The sequence below is a fragment of the Lepidochelys olivacea genome, assembly GCF_965140295.1.
Source record: "Lepidochelys olivacea isolate rLepOli2 genome assembly, chromosome: 23".
NCBI classification, from domain to species: domain Eukaryota; kingdom Metazoa; phylum Chordata; order Testudines; family Cheloniidae; genus Lepidochelys; species Lepidochelys olivacea.
The window spans coordinates 2,274,275-2,300,591 of record NC_140433.1 but is presented as its reverse complement, the minus strand read 5'-3'; the positions used below and the strand labels follow the sequence as shown (position 1 = coordinate 2,300,591).

Below are 26,317 nucleotides of genomic sequence, written 5' to 3'. Positions count from 1 at the left end.
TCATTTTGAATTCTAATCCTGTCCTCCAAAGGGCTTGCAACCCCTCCCGGCTTGGAATCATCCGCAAATTTTGTAAGTGTACTCCCTATGCCATTATCCAAATCATTTATGAAAATACTGAACAGAACCAGACCCAGGACAGATCCCTGTGCATCAAGTAACATGCAGTATGCAAGTCACAGTAACAGCATGCACATGGGAGAAGGGTGCCCTCTTTCAAAGCAAATCACTGCAAACACCACAGTGGTTTGCTGCAAACTGAGGTTGTGGCATTCTTGGAAGGTATCCCATGTTCCTTTGTTTTGCTGTTGAGCAGTGTGCATTCTGGGATTTTTCTCACTGTGCATTGTGGGATGCATAGTGGAAACCAGGTGAGTTGAAATTTTTACAAAATCCCATGATTCATCTGTCTCCGCCCTGTGCTTCCTTTGTGTGTGGACTAGCATCAGTTCTGAATTACTGTTAGCCAGAATGGACCCATCAATGCTCCGTGCTGCTATTCTGGCAACCTCGAATAGGCAGAGGCTGCTTGTGTGCTCAGCACACAAAAATGGATGAACTGGCTTTGGACTTTGCTTGCCTCAACACTGAGCTGATGATGTGGCAGCTGCAGCAGCTTCTCGAGCAGCAGGAGGGTCTTCAGTGGTGGTGGAACTGGGACATGGATGAGAAAGAAAAGGAAGACACCTGGCAAGTGACAGAACAGGACTGGTTCTTGGTGCAGTTTCACAGCATCTAGCGCCGTTTCTGGGCTCAGGAGACAAGCACAGATTGGTGGGAAAGGATTGTTCTGCACACCTGGGATGACCAGCAGTGACGAGAGAATTTCAGGTTGGGGAAGACAGCCTTTTTGGAGATATGTGCTGAACTAACGATAGAGCTGCAGCGGCAGTGTACCAACATGTGATGCCCCATACTTGCAGACAAGCAGGTCGCCAAGGCCATCTGGCAGCTGGCCACCCTGAATGCTACTGGTATGTAGCTAATCAATTCAGTGTGGAGAGATCCACCATCAGGCTCATTATCATGGAGGTGTGTGATGCCATGGAAGAGGTACTACTGCAATGGGTTACAAAACTTGGTAATGCTCAGGAGGTTATCAATGGCTTTGTACATATGGGATTCCCAAACTGTAGTGGGGCAATTGATGGGACCTGTGTGCCTATTGTTTGCCGCTCACACCAGGGCCTGGTGCTGACTAACAGAAAGGGGTATTTCTCCATGACACTCCAAGGGTTTGTTAACCACTGTGGCAGATTTACAAACATAAATGCCAGGTGGTTTGGAAGGGCCCACAATGCCAGGTTCTTTCAGAACTCAGCTCTATTTAACTCAATGGAAAAAGGACTGTTTGCCCACGGAAACACTATGGACATTAATGGTGTGGATGTTACTCCAGATATCTTGGGAGATTCAACTAATCCTCTGTTTCTCTGGTTAATGAAGCCATTCACAGGCTGCTTGAACAGAAGGAAGGAACTATTTAACTACCACCACAGTAGTTGCAGAAAGACAGTGGAGTATGCAATCGGCCATCTGAAAGGGAGATGGAGCTGTTTGTTAAACAGGTTGGAAGCAACAGAAAAAGCATCCTAAAGATTACAGCAGCAAGCTGTATTTTGCACTATACTTGTGAGAGTAAGGGAGAAAGCTTTAGTGATGGGTGGGAGGTTTAGGTGCAAAGACTTACTCAGCACTTTGAGTAGCCAGTGAGGTATCCACTAGAAAACACAAATAGCCATGGCAATATTGTCTGGGATGCCCTTTGTTCTTCTTTTAAGTCTCAGGCCTGAAACTGTGCAGCTGTACATCCAGCTGTTAATGCACGGGGGGCTGGAAAGTGTTGGGAGTTTTTTGTGTGTGCAGTGTTGTTTATGAGCGGTGGAAGCGCAACCCTGTGGCAATCCCTATTTAAACGGGTCTCTTTGCCTACATATGTAGTAAAAACCCAAGAATAAGTGCAAATAATGATTTTCTATGTGAAATGAGCTGTCAACTCCTTATGAATGAAGTTTTCAAGGTTTTTATTATTTCCATGTACCATCTACCATGTAATAAACAGAAAATACATCTTGAAGTGAAATGGTAATGAAAAATGTTTTTAATTATGAAACAATATATTAAAAACATTCTATTACCAAACTACAAAGTGCCCTTTTAAATAGCAGCGAAACAAAACAGCACAGGGCAAGACACAACACAAGCAGTGTAGGGGTTTAAAGTCAAAGGCAAGTATTTGCCCTGGCTCTGCCTCTTCTTCTTGTTCCTAGGTCTTCTGATGTTGAGTGGCAAGGCTTGAAGTTACCAGGAGTGATAGAGAGCTCAAAAGGGCTGGTGTTCCAGCTGGCACTGTTCTCAGTTCCCGAAGCTTGAGTCTGTGAAGAGAATGGCCTATTGGAGCCCTGCTGAGGGTTTACAGCAGGGAGGAGTTAATGTGGTTCCCAGCAGCCTGTATTGTCCAAGGGCTCCATAATATGCCTGTGTGTTGGTTTACAATACTGCACTGCCAGCTGCCCTAATAGTGACATGCGCTGCAGCAGGGCATTTTGGCTTTGTGTTGCCTCCAGGAGTTGCTTCTCCATCTCCCTGTCTTTTTCCATACTGGTTTTGTCCATGCCAATGAGATCCCTGGCAACTGCCATGCTGCCTTTGGCAACCATCATGCTGCCTTTGGCCACTGCAACAATCTCCCTGTCGAGCAGCTTGTCTGATTCTCTCTCCATCCTCAAATGCTGCCTCCACCTCTCCACTATTTTAAATGATGTGTGCGCATATTTCATCGTGAGTTTTCCGTTTTCTCTTCCACAGGTTAGCCAACTGCTCAGCTGTTGGTAAAAGCCCTTCTCCTTGAGGGTCTAGCCAGTGTATATGCCATGATTGTGGGAGTTCAAAAATTCACAAGCAATTACTGTTCATATTCTAGTGAGGCTGAGATAGCATTTTTCTTGTATGCATCTCTGGCTTTCCCTTTCTGAGATTCTTCCCAGTCTCAGGAGAACCTGGGCCATGGTAAGTGGTGTATGTAATGGAATCATAGAATCATAGAATATCAGGGTTGGAAGGGACCCCAGAAGGTCATCTAGTCCAACCCCCTGCTCAAAGCAGGACCAATTCCCAGTTAAATCATCCCAGCCAGGGCTTTGTCAAGCCTGACCTTAAAAACCTCTAAGGAAGGAGATTCTACCACCTCCCTAGGTAACGCATTCCAGTGTTTCACCACCCTCTTAGTGAAAAAGTTTTTCCTAATATCCAATCTAAACCTCCCCCACTGCAACTTGAGACCATTACTCCTCGTTCTGTCATCTGCTACCATTGAGAACAGTCTAGAGCCATCCTCTTTGGAACCCCCTTTCAGGTAGTTGAAAGCAGCTATCAAATCCCCCCTCATTCTTCTCTTCTGCAGGCTAAACAATCCCAGCTCCCTCAGCCTCTCCTCATAAGTCATGTGTTCTAGACCCCTAATCATTTTTGTTGCCCTTCGCTGGACTCTCTCCAATTTATCCACATCCTTCTTGTAGTGTGGGGCCCAAAACTGGACACAGTACTCCAGATGAGGCCTCACCAATGTCGAATAGAGGGGAACGATCACGTCCCTCGATCTGCTCGCTATGCCCCTACTTATACATCCCAAAATGCCATTGGCCTTCTTGGCAACAAGGGCACACTGCTGACTCATATCCAGCTTCTCGTCCACTGTCACCCCTAGGTCCTTTTCCGCAGAACTGCTGCCTAGCCATTCTGTCCCTAGTCTGTAGCTGTGCATTGGATTCTTCCATCCTAAGTGCAGGACCCTGCACTTATCCTTATTGAACCTCATCAGATTTCTCTTGGCCCAATCCTCCAATTTGTCTAGGTCCTTCTGTATCCTATCCCTCCCCTCCAGCGTATCTACCACTCCTCCCAGTTTAGTATCATCCGCAAATTTGCTGAGAGTGCAATCCACACCATCCTCCAGATCATTTATGAAGATATTGAACAAAACCGGCCCCAGGACTGACCCCTGGGGCACTCCACTTGATACCGGCTGCCAACTAGACATGGAGCCATTGATCACTACCCGTTGAGCCCGACGATCTAGCCAGCTTTCTACCCACCTTATAGTCCATTCATCCAGCCCATACTTCCTTAACTTGCTGACAAGAATACTGTGGGAGACCGTGTCAAAAGCTTTGCTAAAGTCAAGAAACAATACATCCACTGCTTTCCCTTCATCCACAGAACCAGTAATCTCATCATAAAAGGCGATTAGATTAGTCAGGCATGACCTTCCCTTGGTGAATCCATGCTGGCTGTTCCTGATCACTTTCCTCTAATGCAAGTGCATCAGGATTGATTCTTTGAGGACCTGCTCCATGATTTTTCCAGGGACAGAGGTGAGGCTGACTGGCCTGTAGTTCCCAGGATCCTCCTTCTTCCCTTTTTTAAAGATTGGCACTACATTAGCCTTTTTCCAGTCATCCGGGACTTCCCTGGTTCGCCACGAGTTTTCAAAGATAATGGCCAATGGCTCTGCAATCACAGCCGCCAATTCCTTCAGCACTCTCGGATGCAACTCGTCTGGCCCCATGGACTTGTGCACATCCAGCTTTTCTAAATAGTCCCTAACCACCTCTATCTCCACAGAGGGCTGGCCATCTCTTCCCCATTTTGTGATGCCCAGCGCAGCAGTCTGGGAGCTGACCTTGTTAGTGAAAACAGAGGCAAAAAAAGCATTGAGTACATTAGCTTTTTCCACATCCTCTGTCACTAGGTTGCCTCCCTCATTCAGTAAGGGGCCCACACTTTCCTTGGCTTTCTTCTTGTTGCCAACATACCTGAAGAAACCCTTCTTGTTACTCTTGACATCTCTTGCTAGCTGCAGCTCCAGGTGTGATTTGGCCCTCCTGATATGATTCCTACATGCAATTTTTGTCTGTGCAATATATGCTGTTTGACTGTGCCTTGGAGGCTGGCCAGGAGGAGAGAGGGAGCTGAGGTTAGGAATGATGTTCCCAGTCTGGCTTTGGAGTTCTGCTGTGCCTTGGTGTTGCTTATTTGGTGTTATAAGGGAGAGTGGGTCGAATCTGGGGGTGAACTGGATAGTAATATCCTCTACCTCCACTTTAGGCTGTCCCACCTCTGGATGACCCGAGGCAGGTGACTAGGAGGTAGAGAATGGACTTACTCAAAAAGATAAAGGGCACACCAGTGAGATGCACAGTCAAGTTATTCACCAAGATGGTCCCCACCCAGAAGTGCTGCAGGAGCAAAAGGGAATCGCAAACTATACCAGGAATAACCATGCAGCTTTTTCTCATAATCTACAAACAACAACTGAGCAATTTCTCAGTCTTACATTTTGCTTTATCTCCCCTGTATGGGGAGACATGGTGAAAGTGCAGAGAAAACTTGATAGGGTTCTACAATGATTGCCTGAAGCATTTGCTTTTACCAGTCTAGCTCTATGTAAGCCTGTGAAAAGCTGTTAAGAGTTTTGCTATCCTCATAGCAAAGCTTTTTTACTGTAAGAATGTGTGTTACAAGGCATTTATACCTCAGCAGGGAATTGTACTCTTTGTAGCTTTATGGGCATGCAATGTGCATCTCTACCTCATACAAAGTGAGAATGCTAACCATACTGCTTTTCCTGTAATCACTGTCTCAATAAACTTTTGCAATTTGGACAAAAGAATGTTTTTTATTATTTGAATCTGCCATGAGGTGGGTGGCGTGGAGGCTGAAGCTGCACCATGCTGTCAACCACCATTTTGAGCTGGAGATTGGGGTTGGGGGGGCTTGCTGGTATGGACAACTGAGGGATGGGCACGTGCCTTCCACGGCATGGGCCTGAAAATAGTTGGTAGTTGGGGTTTCAGCATGAGATAAGAGATCAACTGCCCAGCCGGAGTCACCGCCATTTTGGTAAGGCATATGGGGGAGGGGAGAACAGATAGCATGGGCCGACGGAGGGAGGCAAGGATCTGGGACTCACATCCACCTACAATGGCTGCAGCCATGAGGCACCCAGAACAGAAGCTGGCACAGCAGTGTAGCTTAACAATAATACATTAAAACTTCTATATTAAATTATTAATAATTTTAAAAAACCATACATGCAAGGTTCCCTCCATAGGATCAGCCTCCTCGGTCCTGGTCTGGGTTGCTGTCTCGGAAGTATGGTTGGTTGCAGCAAGGCATGATTCAGGCTTGCTTTCTATCTGGCTGGCATCAGGGTGTGAATCTTGAAGGGACCCTGGCTTTCCAGGGAGATCTCTTCACTGGCCTTCTCATGCTCATCTTCTGATGACTCCTGTTGATCTTGCCAGTTATCCTCGGAGAGGGGTGGGAGGGAGAAAGCAGGCAGCAGGATCCACAGACTGCATGGGTTGGGTGGTCATGTAGTTATGTAAAATCCTGTCCAGCTCCTCAAAAACTGGACAAGTTACATGTCCCCTGCCAGACTTTTTCCTTTATTGGACCAACTTTTGTTGGTGAGAGAGACAAGCTTTCGAGCTGACACAAAGCTCTTCTAAGCTTGTCTCTCTCACCAACAGAAGTTGTTCAATAAAACATATTACCTCACTCACCTTATCTTTCTAATATCCTGGGATTAACATGGCTACAACACTGCATACAACAGATATCTTCCTGTCAACTCTCATTTTAGCATAGGTCCTCCTGACCAGTTTGCTCTTTATCTGGTACTTTTTGACATCATGGTCATGGCCCCTCGAGGACATCTGCCTAACAATGTCAACAAGATCTTTATTCTGGTGGCTGGCCATATGAGCTTCCTGCATTGATGCTTCTCCTCAGAGGGCGAAGAAGTGGGGTCTCAGTTCAGCTTGAAGCAACTGCTCGAGTCATGTTGTAAAGGTTCTGGAGCAGCTACTGTGATATACTCAAATCCAGGCGCAAAAGGACAAAATCTGGCACCTTTCCAGTTTATAAACGGGAGGGAACATCTGACCAAACTGACCCCAGAGCTCGGGAGAGCACACAGGTAAACAGATAGGTCAATAATGGCCGCTTGTGTGGGATATATGTTGGAAGACTCCTAAAGCAGTCAATATATCAGAGGAATTCGAATTGCAGCAAAGTTATTTCACTTTGAAAAAGGACTTCAGAGTTCATGATAAACGTGTCAGTGTGATACGTTGTGTGTACACAAGGATTTTCAAACCAGATTAATTTGACTTAATCCAGTTTAAATTACCTGTCTAGACAATCCCTTAGCCTACTATCTTTGAACTCCCTCAGACAAACAAATTCCATCTATAACTCTTTTTTTCCCATTTGCTTCTGATTCTTTTTGAGAAACATCAAAAACACTTCAAAAACATTTTAACCTTGAGAAAGAGTCTACAAATAACTCCTTTAATTAATTCTCGAAGGAGCTTTAGCAATCTGAAAAAACCCTCTGCCTAAAGGACTTACCTTCTTCTGTATCAGGTAAAAATCCTTCTTATGTAGGCAAAAAGCCTTTTTAAACAACTGCTTCTCAACAGGCGTCCAAACATCTGAACCTAATGGTAATAAGATGCAAATTATTAGATCACATAGCATGCTTAATGGACCATCACACTTACAAAATTAAAACACTTGATTATTCATGTACACATTTTTCTCTCTCAGGGAAACAATTCAAATCTATTAAAAACAGTAATCAGTAATATGTTAGAAAAGTCTGAAAAACTCAAATTACTACTGGCACAGGAAATACCACATACTATAAAACATATGCACCATGGAAAAGAATACCACACAATAGCTAGCATCTGTCATTGCCATGTTTCAGCATACTTCTCCCATTGGGTGTCACTGCAGGGCAGTGCATGGTAAAGAGTCACGCTGTCACAAGGGAACCAGGGAGCTGAACATAAGAAAACAGTGTAAACAATATTAAAATTGACGAGGTGATCACACCGCAGGGCAAGAATCTTCTGTTTATATTTTTTAAAGTGCCTGTGTTTTTAAAAGAAGAAAATTAAAGGCAAATCACAGAGTTACCCAATTATTGCATGTCTATTAGCATCCCAGTTCACTAGTCCCGAACTACAGGTTTTGTTTTCAATTTACCTGCATAACGATAGTCAGCAAGAGGGTGGGATGGAGCTTTCTGAGGTCCTCTAAACAGCAGCATCTCTAGGGCCTCCTGCAACAATTTAATCCAGAAAGTAATCAGAGCCCTCAAAAGAGAAGCAGGGAGGTAAACTCTGCTCTCAGCTATGCTGATGTAAATCCACTGACTTTAGTGATTCATGCCAGCATCACTGAGAGAAGAATTTGCTCCTGTTGGCAATGCTAATGTAATATAATGCTCTCTAGGGGTCTGATGCAAAGCCCACTGAAGTCCATGGGAGACTTTCCCCTGATTTCAATGGCTTTAGATCATGCCTCAAGTGTTTTAAGAAAAAATACATCTTGTGCAAACATCTTGTGCAGAAAAGTAGCAGTGTCCTGCCACATTAGGGGGGTTATTTGTCCTGTGGTTCAGTCATTTTGTGCCACTTATGCCAGCGCATAGCAGTTACACTGCAACCATAAGACCACCCCCAGCCAGGGACACCCCAGGCTTATAAGTCTTCTCTGCCTGGCACTAAGACAGACTACTCCCCCGCAGGAATCCCTGGCATAGAAGTATCATGGGGCATCTGGGTCACACTGCAGGAAGGAGGGTGTGGCCAGAGTATTCCCATAAGAGCCACTGTACCTGGGCCACAAATGAGTGCAAACCCCAAGGCTGCTCTAACCTGTGCGTTAGGTGAACCAGTAAGCCCCTGCAGGATGCACTGCCTTCCTTCTCAGTCTTTGCACTAGGCTCAGCACTGGCTCAGAGATGACTGAGCCCTAAACCAGTAGACTTTGGAGAGGTTTGCCATTGACTTCAATGGCAGCAGGACGAGATCCTAGTATGTTGGTTATCACAAGAGGAGGGACATGATAATATGTCTCTTAAAATATGTAAAAGACTGTTATAAAGAAGATAGAGATCAAACATTCTCCATGTCCACTGAGGGCATGACAAGAAGTAATTGGCTTACTGTTTACAGCTAAACAGATTTAGGTTAGCTATTAGGAAAAACTTTTAACTATAAGGATAGTTAAACATTGGAACAGGTTATCAAGGGAGGTTGTTAAATCCCTGTCCTTGAAAGTTTTTAAGAACAGGTTAGATAAATACCTGCCAGGGATGGTCTAGGTATACTTAATCCTGCTTCAGCACAGGCAGATGGACTAGGTAGGTGACCTCTTGAGGTCTCTTCCAGCCCTACATTTCTATAATTTTATGTAATCATAAACAAACGAGAGAAAATATGTTGCTGCAGATCAAACAAATAATCCAGCGCTCTTCATATGGCTTCCCTCACAGCTGGGCATTGAGGCACTGACCAAAAAAAAAAAGGCTTTGATAGTTTAACTTACACTGTCAAAGAGAGATTGTAAAGACTGGGACTGTTTAAAAAGAGATTGTAAAGACTGGGACTGTTTACCTTGGAAAGGAGATGAATAAGAGGGGACATGATAAAAGTCTATAAAATAATAGATGGCATACAGAAGGTAGATCAGGAACTTCTGTTCTCTCTGTCTCACAACACAAGAACAAAGGGAAAGTCAATTAAATTAAATAGTGGGAAATTCAAAACTGGTAAAAAGAAATACTTTTTCAAACATGAAATTAAACTGTGGAACTCGCTGCCACAGGAAGCTGTTGAGACCAAGAATTTAACAAGATTCAAAATGGAACTGGATATTTATATGGATAAAAGGAATGTCCAGAGTTATAAAAAAATGACAAAAATTTTGGAAGGGATATTAAACCTTGTTCTTCAGGTCTTAAACCAATCTCCGACTCTGAGAGACTGGGATGAGACCTATGTGGGAAGCAAATTATCCCACATCTTCTGACTGCAGGATTCTTCCATCTTCCTCTAAAGCATCTGGTGCCAGCCATTGGAAGAGACAGCATACTGGACTATCTACCTTGGGTTTCATCTAGTCTGGTGATTCTTAATTTTCAGAATGGGAATTACATAACCTTTTTATTAAAATACATTTAAAACACTTTTAAAGTAACAAAATAATGTATAGCTAATTAATATACCAAAATTTTAAAAAATTTAAATCCTATGAACCAGTGCCAGACAGGCTTAAGTGTAATGATAACAAATATGTAGGGGATAAAACTGAGCGCAATTTTAGGTTAATTTGAAAATGGCATGGCAGAGGCTCCCAGCTACTAAAACTTGTATTCTCTATGCCCTTGAACTCTAAAAATGCAAGACTTGGCTTACAGATGTTCTTGAAAATACGAAAACGGTAATGCTCTTTATATTTCAGTTTTACACTTGAGCAGTGTAGCTCAAACTCTGTGACACAGAAGGTCATATTGACAGCTGTCCAAGCATCTGAGTTTGGCATCTAATGTGCACAGAAATGTACATGGGGGTAAAAACTAAAATCTCTCTTCTCCCAATCATAATATCTACACTTAAGCTCATGTGTAAATTCATCCCTGTCCAGGAAAGCACATAAATACAATCCCATTGACTTCAATAGAGCTTAAGTACAACCTTAAAGTTAAACACGTTCACGTGTTTTCTTTCAATAGGAATGCGTTCCTGAATCAGAAAGGAACAGAAATGACTTGTTAGTTGAACTGCAGTGAAAACTCAAAATAATATTCACTAAGCTACTAAAGTGCAATAGCAAATTTGGGGGGCTGATCCTGCATCCACCGAAGTCAATGGAAGGTGAACACTATTTCCAATGGAATCAGTGATAAATCTTTCTTGATGGCCTGTTAGATATGGATGCACCACCAGGGGTGTTTAATAATTCTAAGATACAGAAATTCAGACAGTAACAATAGGATTTGGTAGGCTGCATTTAAATTTAGAGACACCGGGTCAAATTTTACTCTTAGTTACAAGTGGTGTAAGCCTGGACAAAATGGAATTACTTCCAATTCACACAAGTTGTAACTAAGAACAGAACTTGGCCAGTTATTACCTATGACTAAATAGCTCTTACCAGAATATTGCCTTGTGCTTCATGCAGACAATGCAGGGCTAGTTCTAGATTGGTCCCTCCCCCTGGCATCGCACTGGAGCAGGCCACATTTAGTAGTCCTGTTACTGCAACCACAATCAGAAAGCAGAGTCAAGTTCCATGATGGAGGTAGGAAAAGTGCATGAGAACATTACTTTAAGGAAAAAAGAACAATTGCGATACTCAAATGGGCCGCTAGTAAAACACAGAAAGAATGGCGAAATGTCTCATCTGTTTTAAACATGGCTATCTCACTGATAAACCAGTGTGCTTAAGCAAAACATCTCCTCTTTCAAAGTCACTGTAGATGAATGGAGACTAATGGAGATGTTCATGACTATTTGTGATGAGGAGATGTCACTGGGAGCACAACAGCTGTCTAATTTGTTTACTGCTTCAGCTCTCCCAAAACTAAGCAAATCACTTCCCTGTAATGCAACTGTGTTGAGAAAGAGGTCAAGAAAATTAACATTTTCCACAGCACAATGCAGTTAATAAGGGAGAGAATTAAAAAAGAACACAAGGTTGCAATGACAGCAAAACAATTTCTAAACATAAAATCTTGGGATAGTCTTAGGATAAAATTTTTAAGACACCTCTGTCCTGTGTTTCCTGGTTGGTTGCAATGTCTCCCCAGGGTTTCCACACTAACGATGCTGCATGTTCATCATTTTCTAAAAATGCTCTATCCTGGAGGTTTGGTATCTCTGCCTGAAACCGGTTTCCAATGTTAATGTGTCTAAAATAAAAAGTGGGGGATGGGAGACAATGAATTGGGAACAAATACAACTCAGTAAGTCAGCAGATACACACAAACACACACAGAGCAACACAGCATTTCAGAGGATACAGATGAACAAGGTGCAGTGTGATAAATATGTCATTTATGCTGTGCACAAATGCATCTGCAAACCATACTAGTGCACCTTATCTGTTCCCAAGTAAACAGCAATAGACAATGGGTATGTCTACAATGCCAGCAGGAGTGAGCTTCCCAGCCCAGGTCGACAGACTTGGGCTAGCAGCTTTTGTGCTAGCAGTCTACAAATTGCTGTGTAGACTGCTTGAGCTAGAGGGGGTTGGCTTCAGAGTCCCCTGTTCCAGCCCATTCCACAACTTCCAAGTGTTGTCTACACGCTTATTTTTTGAGCGCTAGCGTGAGCCCTGCTAGCCTGTCGCTGTTGACCTGGACCAGGAAGCTTGCTTCTGCGGGCCGTCTATACCCAATAAAAGCCTGACGTACTGCTGCATTATTCCAGTTTCGTGTCAATGTAATATCGTCTAAAGCAACGGCGTTACACCGGTGTAAAATTGGAGTAACCTAGCAGTGCATCAGGCCCTGAGCAACTACAAAATTAAAAGTAGGTCACTAACCCTGACTTTCAGCTATTCAGTGGCTTATATGAAACATAATTGATTATAACTGGGCAGGTACCCACATCACAAAAACTATCATCAGAACAGGTGTCCTTGTTGGAAAACTCAGCATTGAGGCCAAGGAGTGAATGAGCCAAGGAGACTGAACACCTTATACCTACTGGGAGTACCTCTGCAGGCAAAGGTAAGTTGAAGCATATTGGCAGGACAGGGAAGGAAAGTCTGAACTGAGGTGCCCACACCATCAATTGTCTGGGAAAGCCATAACTTCAGTTCTCCTGCTGCCAGTCTTGAAATTATGAGCTGGTATTTTATATATAAGAACAATACAGTTCAGAGCTGTAGATCATTCCCAGTGAGAGACATAGCGATGGGCTTAATATCTTCCCCTTGGCTGGATCAAAGAAGGCTTAGAACAGATGTGTAGTCTCAACTGATGGCCCCATAATGAGCATTCGGTGTAACGTGTATGGTTCAAGTATTCTGTGTGCCTAAACTACGTGTAAAACTCTTAGGACATCAAGATCTTTTTCACCAGTATTACTTTTATCCTCCTTAATTCTCAGTCAGCTCTGCCGACTTGTGGTTTTCACAGTTTCCCCTTATGCACTGCTCTAGGGTTTGCCTTTACAGTTCTTGCTCTTGTAAATGGCATGAAACTCTTCAATGGGTTGTCTTATTGCAGGATAATCCTGTTATAGATTATCTTGTTACTACGTATATTTAACCCACATGGTGCAATCTTGTTAACAATGCCCCCTTCCGGATATGTTACCAGATCTTAGCTTTTCATTAGATGCCAAGCTACACAACACTGCTGTATTCACTGCAAACAGAATTAGTCGTCTTTGATCAATCTTACTTCATTGTTCCACAACTACCGTAGCACTGTCACTGTTTGTCCACGTTATGCATTCAATGACAATCAGAGAAGACTCTGTCCTTCCTTAGCTAATCAGAGCCCAAACAAAAGGAATCTAATACGTATATAGTCCCTGTTCACCTTTTCTATTTTACAAGAACCACAATATCACTCACGCTATTAAACTCACTCCATACTAAAATATTTAAAATTGCTAGCCAAGTATTTAAGTATCATCATCTGTCATCGCTGTTGACAAAAATACAGTTGACAGAATTATAGCTGTTAAGGATGGACATTTATATGGGTAACAAGAATACTCAGAAAGAAAAGGAGGACTTGTGGCACCTTAGAGACTAACCAATTTATTAGAGCATAAGCTTTCGTGAGCTACAGCTCACTTCCTCAGATGCATATCGTGGAAACTGCAGCAGGCTTTATATATACACAGAGAATATGAAACAATACCTATTCCCACCCCACTGTCCTGCTGGTAATAGCTTATCTAAATACTTATCTAATACTCAGAGTTATAACAGTAAGGATTTTTTAAAAAGACAAGCGTTTCAGAAGCGCTGTAAGCCCTCCTGCTTCAGGACATAAGCCAATCTCTAACTAATGGAGGATCTGGAAAAATCTTTCCCTGGTGTCAGGTTATGCCATAACTACTTTCTGCATGGTTCTTACACCTTCCTCTGAAGCAGCTGGTATTGGTCATTCTCAAAGACAGACTAATAGACTAGGTGGACAACTGATCTGATCCAGTGTGACAATTCCTATGTTCCTAGATCTTAAAGATGGAAAAGACCTAACAGGTTTCAGAGTAGCCCAGAATAGCCCAGCTTGATTGTCATGCACATTGTGTAAAGAGTTGTCACTTTGGATGGGCTATCACCAGCAGGAGAGTGAATTTGTGTGGGGGGGTGGAGGGTGAGAAAACCTGGATTTGTGCTGGAAATCACTTTAGATAAGCTATTACCAGCAGGACAGTGGGGTGGGAATAGGTATTGTTTCATATTCTCTGTGTATATATAAAGCCTGCTGCAGTTTCCACGATATGCATCTGAGGAAGTGAGCTGTAGCTCACGAAAGCTTATGCTCTAATAAATTGGTTAGTCTCTAAGGTGCCACAAGTCCTCCTTTTCTTTTTGCGAAGACCTAACAGGTAACTTGTTCTACTTCCCCTACTATATACAGGTTTGAAATCTGACTGATTGCCTCTAGTACATTAGATTCCTTGTAAATCTGGCACTGCAAAAATGTTTAGATTCCACTATACAATCATCATTTTACAATCTGAATTAAAACCATGTATTAATCCACACAATCCAATCTCTCCCTCGTGAGGTAGGTATTAGTACCATTTTGTATATATCGTGTGACAGGGAAGGCCAGATGGCTATAGGAGAGTAATTTTTTTTTAACCTAGAATGGGTTTAATGAGTTTTATTTTAGACAACCTACATGACAGGCAGATATATTAGCCCCAGGCTAAGTAGGTCCCTTTCCCTGGGTAAGGTAACAGGGAAGGTTCCAGAACAATCAGGAACCTTCTGGAGACAATTAAGACAGGCTGATTAGAACACCTGCAGCCAATCAAGAAGCTGCTAGAATCAATTAAGGAAGGCTAATCAGGGCACCTAGATTTTAAAAAGGAGCTCAATTCAGTTTATGGTGTGCGTGTGAGGAGCTGGGAGCAAGAGGCATTAGGAACTGAGAATGAGAACGCAGACTGTTGGAGGACTGAGGTGTACAAGCATTATCAGACACCAGGAGGAAGGTCCTATGGTGAGGATAAAGAAGGTGTTGGGAGGAGGCCATGGGGAAGTAGCCCAGGGAGTTGTAGCTGTCGCACAGCTGTTCCAGGAGGCACTCTAGACAGCTGCATTCCACAGGGCCCTGGGCTGGAACCTGGAGTAGAGGGCGGGCCCGGGTTCCCCCCAAATCCTCCCAACTCCTGGTCAGACACAGGAGGAGTCGACCTGGACTGTGGGTTCAGAAAAACGGCCAAGCTGAGGGCTGCCATGAAGCTCCAAGGCGAGCAAATCCGCCAATAAGCGCAAGACCCACTAAGGTAGAGCAGGAACTTTGTCACAATCAGAAAACAAAGGGAGATAGATTAAGTGGGTTGTCCAAAGCCTCAGAGGGAATCATTGTCAGAAATATTATCAGAATTCAGAAGTCCCTGGTTGGCTCCTAGTCCTGTGCTCAGACCACACCTCTCCACCTGCCTCACATTCATTCACATGAATATACTACAAAGAACTTGCATCCCTTGATTAATCTTAGCAAATTAACCTCTTTGCTCTTAGATAATCATGGAGTTATCACAGGAATTAATGTGCCCCTACACAAATAATAAACCAGGCTCTCCCTCCTAAATTTCTGATCTGTAAAGTGAGAGGCAGAGGGTGAAATTAACAACGGATAACAAGAAAGGTGGCTATGACAGATGACAGAGCAGGATGTCTAAACAGCCTAAGAAAAAATGAAAAGGCAGAGCAATCTTTATTTATTATGCTAGCCTCATGCATAACCCAGTCCATGTTTAATGGGGATAGCACTGGATATTTTGTAGCAACTTCATTTTGGCCAGCATCTGACATTATCTGGCCAAAAATGCTATTAATCCAGCCAATGATGCAAGACAGTGAGAGAGTCAGCCAAATGACGGATTTGTGGGTGGGTGAAGGAGGAGGGAAGTGGATAATGTTATCTTAAAAGGCCTTTAAAACATTGTAGTTGCAATAGCCAAGATTCTCAGTCTCCTAAAATTGTATTTTCCTCCACTATTAACATTTTCTGAGTTCCTTTATTAATGGGGAGTGTAGAAAAAAAGGGATGCATTAGATAGAATGACTTGACCAAACATCATGAGTAACACAGTCAAACTTTGTTTAAATTGATGCAGTAACACTCCGTATTTATACAGTTCCTTTGCTCCAAACATTGAGTGCTTTACAACCATTTAATTAAGGGTTACAACACAAACGTGAAAAAGCTATCTGTGTTACTATTCCTATTCAGGGATCAATAAACTGAGGCACAGAAAGAGGAAGTGAAATTTAAGCAAGGGTAAGAACAGCATGGTATAATAGTTAAAGCACAAGAACATACTTCCAAATGAGAATATTCTCTTTATTAGAATACTAATACTAACATAACTCATATGGCTGTTTTGAAGCTTTATTCATTCATGTTTGTAAAGCACTTTTCGATCCTTAGACGGAATGGTCTAGTGAAGTGCAAAGTAGGGACCAATTCAGCATGGTTCTTAAGAATGTGCGTAACACTAAGCACATGAGTAGTTCCATTGAAGTCAATGGTCTACTCATGTGCTTAAAGTTAAGCACGTGGTGAACTGGTGTCTGAACTTGACAGCAAATTAGTGTCTGAGTCAAGAACTGAACCCAGCAAACTACTCCTAGACCCTTCTTTAACCCCTGAACAGCACTCCATGCATTTAAAGCACTGCTTTCCATTCCATTCCATGTATTCATGAATTCCATTCTCTCTTGCCCCTGGCATTGTGCTGCCCGCTGACATTTCAGAGTCAAAAGAACAACTTTGTGTCTATGGAATTACAGAAAACCCACAGCCCCATATGCTAATATTTTGCCTATGACTAGCTTGTACGGTGGGATCTGTCTTGCATTCAAACTTTCTCACTCCTTCCCTCAGACCAATGGTCCAGCTAGTCCAGTTATCCCATCTTCTGCAGTAGCCACTGAAGGATACTGTAGAGGGAAGGAAATAGCTCTATTCTCATAATGATGTGTCCAGTCACTTGTTTAAAGCTACAATACTGACTAATGGAGAAGCATGACATTTTTTATTATTATTATTATGCCCCAACTTACGGCTTTATGCTGATTTTGGTGTTATCTTTCACAAGACAGAATCCAAAGTCTCCATCCATTCTGCCTAAAAAAATATAAATACATTGAAGATAAATGTACTCACAAGACCCTTCCCCTTGGCCTTACTTGCCATGCTCATCTAAAATCTCTCGGCAACTACTTTTGCAGATATTTAATTCTTGGAACTCCCACCGACTTCAGTGGAACTACTCACATGACTATGTCTTTCAAGAAGAGGCCCTCAATATGGAACATCCTCACACAATTTTTCAGTTTTGGTTTTTTTGACCACTCATCACAAGCTGTCATCCCACAGGCATAACAGGTCTTTATTTTGGAATCATAAACAAAATCTAAATACCATACAATATTAAATATAATACATCTCTACCCCGATATAACGCAACCCGATATAACAAGGGTTTGCATACAACGCAGTAAAGCAGCGCTCTGGGGGGCGGGGCTGCTTTAATAATGGAAACGCTCGAGGCCAAAGCAAGTTCGATATAACATGCTTTCACCTATAGCGGTAAGATTTTTTGGCTCCCGAGGACAGCGTTATATCCCAGTAGAGGTGTATCTGGAGCCAAATTCTGGCAGGTGTATTCCTCCTTTCAGAAATCAGCAGCCAGTACAAGAAGCACAAACCGGAAGATGTCTGCTCCTATTCTCCCTGGCTGTCTGTGACAGGAGTTGCAAACTCTTGGGCAGCACTACGTTGGGTGTTGGACTAGATGACCTCCTGAGGTCCCTTCCAACCCTGATATTCTATGATTCTATGTACACCCCTAACTCAGCAATGGCCCCTAAATATAACTCAACCACAGATTATACATGCTTTTAGCAGGAATAATCAGACCTTGGAGGAGGGAGAGCTGTGCACGGGGCTGCAGTGTTGGAAAACACAGGTGTATACTGATGCATATTTTACACTGTTTTGGAGTAAAGCTGTATATAACACTGTTCTAGGATTGGTAGAATTTGACCCCAGGAATGGGAACATATATAATGACTGAATTTTGATGCCTCTATACTAATATTTGTACATTTTGGTGTAACTGTCAAATGCTTTTAACGCTTAGACCAACACAACAGAAAAGTAGTGCAAGAAAATTAGTTGAGCAGTTTTCATTCTTAACTTACATTGTTGGACATATAGGTCCAGATTTTCCATTGATCTTTACATTGTGTCATTGACACCAGTGCAAAAGTGTGGGCCTTTCTAATGTAGTACCAATTAAGCCCATTTTGCATTGTAGTAAATATCTGCACAAAGGTCAGGGCAACAGACAATCTGGGCCCATACAACTAATGATAGCAAACTGGATTTCTTTCTATTATTATTATTAGCTGAATGTGAACACTGTGGTTTTTGTTACCTAGAATGGTACTGTACAACTTGTTGGGACCAGCATTAGTAGAGGAAGAACAAAGAGTGTTGAAATAAAGCCCTGATCCCTCCCGTATTGGGCTGAGCATAGGAGGCGGGGTATATGGAGAGTTTTGGAATAAGTCTCTCAGGAGGTGGTCAACCATGTAGACAGGTGATCGAAGATTACTCTCATGGCATCCTCCCATCATGGCTGGCTGCATCTCAGCACATAAGGGAGGTGGAGGTGGGATAAAGAGCGATTTGGGACGAGTCTGTCTCTTCCTCTTTTTTTGGGGCAAACTTTTCCTGAGGTCCTTCTCATCCTGGCTTTCCTTTTCATTAACCTGAGGAGACATTTCATTTGGAATTTTAATTGACCACAGGAACAAGTGTAACAAGTGTGAGTCTCTGGCATTTAAGGTGTGTGGCATATGACCAACATGAAGCACTTAAAATCATTTAACAGAGGAGGAAACTTGAAATTACATGGGACTCATGTCGTTTGCATGTTTGGGTTTTTCTAGCATCTCACTTTGGTGATTCATCATTTTTGGGACTAATAATTAATAGCAAACATCAAGATTTAGAGCAGAGTTAAAGAAAGGACCCTCTTCTGCAGCCCTTACTCATGCAAGTAGTCCCGTTTAAGTCAACGGAAGTATTCACATGAGCAAGGAATGAAAACTAGAGCTCTATGTAAGTTTCCTTGTAATCATATAGAGTTGAGTTATTGAGAATCCTTCCTAAAGAGTTCAGATATACTCTAATTTGCTTTAAACCAAATGATTATCCTACACAATAATCAAATTCACCAACTAGTGCTGATAGCAAAGTAAGTCTGTGAAATTCCTTCCTAATAATTTTTCTAGGAAAGCCTATTTGCTAACTTCTTAGCTAAAATATTCACTTGCTACTGGTGACAAAGAATTACCAGAGAAGGCAATTACTAGCAAGAAACAGAACAAATTACTTTTTTTCAAATCTAACAAATTAAATAAACTCAGTTAAATGTTGCCTCAACTCTGTAATTGTAAATATTTATTTTTTCCACAAAACCAAAAGCCAAATACAAGGCTTGCATCATAATTCAGACATTTCTCACAATCTTCAAATGTTATGCAACTCAAAGTGGTTTACTGCATTAAAATATTTATATATTTCCAATTGATTAATCTCACAGGTCCATATGAACCCCTCACATTGCAGTGAAATTCACTGCTGTATAGAAAGCCGCCACTGAAATGCCACTTAAGTTTTATTTTAAGGGTTTAAGTAGAACCTAAGTGGTGCATAGGCTTTTTGCTAACCATCTGAGCAGGGAGGGATTTCACATACTGGTGCACAATTGCTCACAGAAGTTGTCCCATTAAAGTCAATGTATACCATGTAGAAGAACACAAATCACAACCCACTTTGTTCCTGGTCTGTTGGTTCATAGCTGTCACAGGTACAGAGACTGGGATCACAAGAGGTGCCACTGTTACATCTTCTAAAGGTTTCTTAATTTCTGATGGAGTGTTTCCATCTCCTATTGGCTTGAGTGACAATTTCTGAGGGTTTAAGTTTTCTGCATTGTACACCTTAACACAAAAAATTCTAATAAATAATAATAATAACAGGCATATCTCATAGCATCTTTTCATCTGAGGATCTCAAAGTGCTTTGCAAACAATTAATTCTCACAATATCCTTCTGCATTAGAGCACTATTATTATCACTATTTTATATATGGAAAAAATGAAGACCCAATGATTTAAATGACTTTCTCCAAAGTAACATAACAAGTTAGTGACAGAGCCAGGAACAGAACCCATAAGTCACAGTCCCTTATTCTAACCATTATGCCACACTCCACGCCAAACTTGGCTCTCAAACCCTAAGACTGTGCTACCACAGTAGCATAGGCACTGACTTCTGCTCCCGTTGGTGGGTGCTTGACCCCCCTCTATGCCCGGCCTCGGCCTCGGCCCCGCCCCCACTCCAACCTTCCATGAGGCCCTGCCCCATCCCAACCCTGCCCTGCCCCAACTCCACCCCCTCCCTGCCCCTATTCTAACTCCTTCCCCAAATCCCCAACCCAGCCCCACCTCTTCCCTGCCTCCTCTCCTGAGTGCGCCACATTCCTGCTCCTTCCCCTCCCTCCCAGCACGCCACCAAATAGCTGTAGGCGGAGGAGCAGGGACATGGCACACTCGGGTGGGGAAGGTGGGGATGCGGGAGCAGCTTGGCTGCCAGTGGGTGCAGAGCACCCATTAATTTTTCCCCGTGGGTGCTCCAGCCCAGGAGTATCCACGGAGTCGACCCCTATGCACAGTAGACGCACTTAAAAAATTCTATCTTATAAAAAGAAAGTGACCATTTTCAATGATATTCCCTGTCTATATAGTAGAAAATTTTGTGGGAAATAGCACTCTTTTGAAACATTACAATTGTTTAAGAATGCCTACTGAACAATAACCACTTGAAGGGTGTCTGATAGTTCCAGAATTCTAGATTCTATCCTATTATTCTTAATTTTCAATACAAAGGTTAAGGTGCTTCAAGGTATTTTTATCCCCATAGGCCAGGAACAGGTTTTAAAGAATCCTTGTGGCTTTAATTCATACTCCCATTAACTAACAAGCACTGAGGGATTCAATTTCCCTTTACCTGCTGTTCCATTTTCCCTGGTGGCGAATGCCATTGTTCACTTTGGAAACACATATGGCTGTTTAAACCTTTCTCAGTATAGAACAGCTGACCGCAGGTCTTGCAAACGAAACCACTTGCATATTCGTTCCCATCTGCAGGAACACCACTGGTGTTATTACTAAGCGTGAAAAGCAAGGTAAAAGGATGGAAAATTAACATTATGAAGCTGAACTACTCTTTGCAATTTAGTCTCTATCAACATTAGGTGCATGCTTGCATTCCCGTCTTTAGTTCTCATTTTATGTCTAGCTAGAAAAGAAGTCTCTACAGTTCATTTATCAGCAAACTATGTTAACCAGAGAAAAATCCCCACTGGGACATAAATCATCCATGTTAGAAAGATAGTTTTAAACAGAAGATGCAATGAAATGCCCTCTTGGGTATTTACATGCAATTGTACCTCTGTTACCAACTATGTAGAAATGCCTTTTCCAAAAAGCAACACACAAAGTGGGTGAGGTAGTATCTTTTACTGGACCAACTTCTGTTGGTGACAGAGATGAGCTTTTGAGCTTACACAGAGCTCCACACCACTTCCTCTAAAAATGATGGCCTGCATTCAAATCCCGCAGAGCATTTTCTTAAGCCATCCATTAAATATACCATATGGAATTTCTGTAATTGAGATGTTGCCATCGGAAAACATGTGTTACATGTGGGTTGTTTTTCCTTTTATTTTTTTTTCCCCTAATGAATTTTTTGCTGATGAATGGCGACAGATTGACAGCTCTGGAGACTCAAGTCCTCTATCCGCAACACAAACAAAGCAAAGGCAGTTCAAGCTTTCCAATACCCACCCACCTACCACCCTAATGTGGAGGGACCACCTTAAGGGTGAGAATGAGAGATGAGTTCAGACTCTATGGTCCATTCAGTCCTTGGCTCCTCTCCTGGGGCTAGAAATGGAAGATGGGGAGAGAGAGAAGGAGACTACCTTGATGTGTGGGTGATTTTTTTTTTATGTGGACACTTGCTCACTATGAACTGTGACTTTCAGTCATTACGGACCAGGAATGGATTCTTCAGATTCTTAATAAATGTCAATCAATTTCTTAACGATGGAAAATTATTGGCGTATCTATCACGGTTAGTGGCATTGTAGGAAAGGCAGCTGTTTGTGCAGTTTAAATGAAGAATCATATTAATCTGCGCCATGTCTACAGAAGAATTAAATCAGTGGGCCATATTCTACTCTCAAGCTACACCCGTGCAACTTCATTGAATTCAACTGAATTTCACTAGATTGAACTGTAAGGCTATGACTCAGCAACCTCCTTGTGCCAACTGGCAGAGAACCCCCAGGCTGCGTAGGGATGCATAGGAATCCCTACGATGGTATATGATACCAAAGAGTGATATGTGAAGTCTCTATCAACAACCACTGATTATTAGTCACTCTGTAATGTATGTTTGAGTAATATTTAGGAAGTTATGTATCTATACTGGAAATTATGTTCTTAAAGCCTTGAAGTTAAAAGCAGGTCACCAGGAGGTAACCAGCCTTGGATAGATTCTGTTTGGTCAGGGGATGCTTCTCTCTCTTTGATTGGCCAAATGTGTATTGTGCACCGAGTGTCTCACAAGGTAAGCCTATGTGCACGTGGAGCCAGATGCTAATTAAAAGATTGCAAGGTCAACAAGAGGGGGAGGCCACAGGGAAGAACAATAAGCAGGAGGGTGACCTGTTTATGAATAAAGATCAAAGGACTGTTTGGATGTATCTGGGATTGCAAAGAGACACAGGGGATCTCTCCACTGACAAAGCAAGAGGACAACATGACTTGTCTCATGAACAGAAGATTACAGCTAAGACTGGCTATAATACACTGCAAGGATTTTGGGTGTGCTTTCCTTCTATATGACATGATAATGTCTTGTTAGCTAAGTTTAGCCGCTACAAAGCATGTTATGATTTTATTTTATATGTAGCCATTTGTTTCTATTAGTTCTACTTCCTTCTTCCCAGTCTATGTTCTTTGTTAAATAAACTACTTCAAGGTTTTTACTATAAACATATCTAAGTGCTGTGTGTTGATCAGAGTGGCGATTCTTAGCTGTAACTGCTACACTGGGGTGTCCTCTTCCTTGGGGAGTAGCGGATCTATGAATTCTGTGAGTGTTCAGTGGAACAGGTGCTGGATACTCCAGGGGGATGCTCAGAGTTCAGAGTTGAAGTGTGCATATCATTAACCCGTAAAGAGAGGATGGGGCCTGCAGAAGCCTGAAGGTAGTGCTTGTGTCACCTGAGGCTTGTGGTGTCAGGGAGCTGAGCCTTGGTGGGCACAGACAAGGCTTCCTCCCGCTAAGAGCTGGTGGTAGCAAGGTGCCTCAGAGCCCTGGGTACCACAGATAGTGTCACAAAGGCTCAGACTTAAGCATGGGGCAGCACATAGCTGTATCACCCAAAGAGGAACCCCAGGAATGAACTGTGACCCTACGTCACAGCTCCTCCCCTCCTTCCCCAGGGAGGAGTAAGCTCTGACACCCCCTTTCAGGGAACAGCTTACTTCCTCATTTAATAAATAATCAGCTCCACTGGCTAACATATGGGAAGATAGACCATGGCTTACTTGCGGAAGGAATATCAGGAGTGCAGTCCCTGCTCTCTACACCAGCACCCAAGCTGTGATGCAGATAGGTTTTAAGCAGCTGAACAGAAGGAGGGGGAAAGGTGTTTACTTCCCTATGCAGCCACTGAGGACCAGGGCACAAACTTGCCGTAAATAAATTACTGGTCATAAAATTATCCATTCACTTTTAAACATCCAGCTTCAGTATTTGACTCTCTGTTCCTACAATAAATTTCAAAGGCTGACTACTCATTGTGGATGAAACTCAGCACAAGACCTGTACTCAACTTAAGACCCACTGAAGCCCTTCTTGCCCAGAGGTGAATCTCATTTAATTTTATTCTAAATTTGCCTTCCATTCCTTTCATTGTGAACCCTCATTCATTATGGTAATGTGTGAAAAGAAAAGGATTGGTCAGTTTTTATTACCATATTAATAACCTTAAATACCACACTCAAATATCCCTCTGTCATACTTAAGTTAAGTTGCTATATGGCTTTCATGCTTGTGGATTAGAAAGTAGTTTTATGAAAGCCTTGTGGCTCAAATTCAAACACCTATTAATTAGCATAATCTCAGAGCTAGCCAAAAAAAAGGGTTATGTAAAAATCCAACCCTAAGGGAGCAAATACATCATTTGGACTCTTACTGCTAACACAGACATTTGAAGCCAAACCTAAAAGTAAAAATAAAAATCTGTGTGACATTACTTTATCTGAAGCTCTGTCAAGACTACAGTGTACCCTGCTTACCATCCAGCTGACAAGTTTTCTTCCCTCACTGCATTAGTAAGGCTGTAGATATTTCCACCCTGAGTTTAAAAAAAAAAAATCAAAAACAGATGTTATGCTGTCCATGATTTAAACTTACAATATAGTTATTCCATACTGAAACAAGACATGGAACTTCAGAGTTCTTTCATTTCTAAAAATAACACTTTGCAGTTATATGGTTTAGAAACTTTCTTTACAGGATCCCAAAGCCCTTTACAAACATTAATGAATTTATCCTCATAACCCTTGTGTGCATATACAAATAACATGAGTTCCAAACAACAGCACTCTTATATCATAAGTTGCTTACTTCCCATTACAAGACCCTCTAAAAGAGAGAGCAATCATCAGCACAGAGAAAGTAACCTCCTGCAGAAGAATGCCAGAGAGGGAGGATCCTCTCCTCCTACTTTCCAATCTCTTAGGCTCCTAATGCATGGTGCCCACATGCAGGGATTTGGGGAGGGAAGCAAGACGCCCCATATAAACTTCAAGGAGTTAAGAGAGTTCCTATAGCTTCTGAGCCCCGTGCAGGTTTCCTAGTGCCGGCATTCCTCTGGCCCAGCCAGCATCTCACTCCTCCCACAGCAATGGCAGGCCCCTTCCATTACAGAGAGCCTTCTGCAAGGTCCTAGGGGAAGGCAGGGAACAGTACAACAGAGGTGGCTCAGCACCTGCCCCCACAGTATGGAGTAGGGGGGATTCCTTGCACAAAGGTTCACCTCAGTGCATAGATGACAGGCGACCTTCTGGCCAGCAGAAACAGCAGCAGTTTGTGCAAAGCCTGGACAAAAGCATGCATATGAACTCTCCATCAGAGTAGTGCATGAGGGTGAGATGTCAGCAGACTGCATGGGGCAGGAAGTGCAACTAATAATCAACACAACAAAAATGACTCTCCACAAAACCTTGGAGACTCAAAACTCCTATTTATCCACAGAACACGTACAGCATGGGCAGCACTATTGCAAGCACCTTCCCTACACAATTGCATCAATGTGCCTCATCTGTGACCTGAAAGGACTATCTCTAAGCTCTGGTCTACACTAGGATGTTAGGTCGAATTTAGCAGCGTTAAATCGATGTAAACCTGCACCCGTCCACACAATGAAGCCCTTTATTTCGACTTAAAGGGCTCTTAAAATCGATTTCCTTACTCCACCCCTGACAAGTGGATTAGCGCTTAAATCGACGTTGCTGGCTCGAATTTGGGGTACTGTGGACACAATTCGATGGTATTGGCCTCCGGGAGCTATCCCAGAGTGCTCCATTATGACCGCTCTGGACAGCACTCTCAACTCAGATGCACTGGCCAGGTAGACAGGAAAAGAACCGCGAACTTTTGAATCTCATTTCCTGTTTGGCCAGCGTGGCAAGCTGCAGGTGACCATGCAGAGCTCATCAGCACAGGTGACCATGATGGAGTCCCAGAATCGCAAAAGAGCTCCAGCATGGACCGAACGGGAGGTACGGGATCTGATCGCTGTTTGGGGAGAGGAATCCGTGCTATCAGAACTCCATTCCAGTTTTCGAAATGCCAAAACCTTTGTGAAAATCTCCCAGGGCATGAAGGACAGAGGCCATAACAGGGACCCGAAGCAGTGCCGCGTGAAACTGAAGGAGCTGAGGCAAGCCTACCAGAAAACCAGAGAGGCGAACAGCCGCTCTGGGTCAGAGCCCCAAACATGCCGCTTCTATGATGAGCTGCATGCCATTTTAGGGGGTTCAGCCACCACTACCCCAGCCGTGTTGTTTGACTCCTTCAATGGAGATGGAGGCA

The 26,317-nt window shown here is 42.8% G+C and overlaps 1 protein-coding gene across 1 annotated transcript in view; it reads right to left on the bottom strand.

Annotated features, from left to right (window-relative positions):
• Window positions 1-26,317, bottom strand: part of ZNF541 (zinc finger protein 541) — a 56,106-nt gene that overhangs the window by 10,904 nt on the left and 18,885 nt on the right. Inside the window, exons 5-13 of the mRNA XM_084612089.1 lie at window positions 24,517-24,575; window positions 21,152-21,311; window positions 19,915-20,082; window positions 18,510-18,846; window positions 17,131-17,194; window positions 11,628-11,770; window positions 11,014-11,117; window positions 8,059-8,134; window positions 7,417-7,505 (exon numbers count right to left, since the gene is read on the bottom strand). Coding sequence (XP_084468215.1) covers window positions 7,417-7,505; window positions 8,059-8,134; window positions 11,014-11,117; window positions 11,628-11,770; window positions 17,131-17,194; window positions 18,510-18,846; window positions 19,915-20,082; window positions 21,152-21,311; window positions 24,517-24,575 — 1,200 coding nt within the window. The remainder of the gene's footprint in view (window positions 1-7,416; window positions 7,506-8,058; window positions 8,135-11,013; window positions 11,118-11,627; window positions 11,771-17,130; window positions 17,195-18,509; window positions 18,847-19,914; window positions 20,083-21,151; window positions 21,312-24,516; window positions 24,576-26,317) is intronic.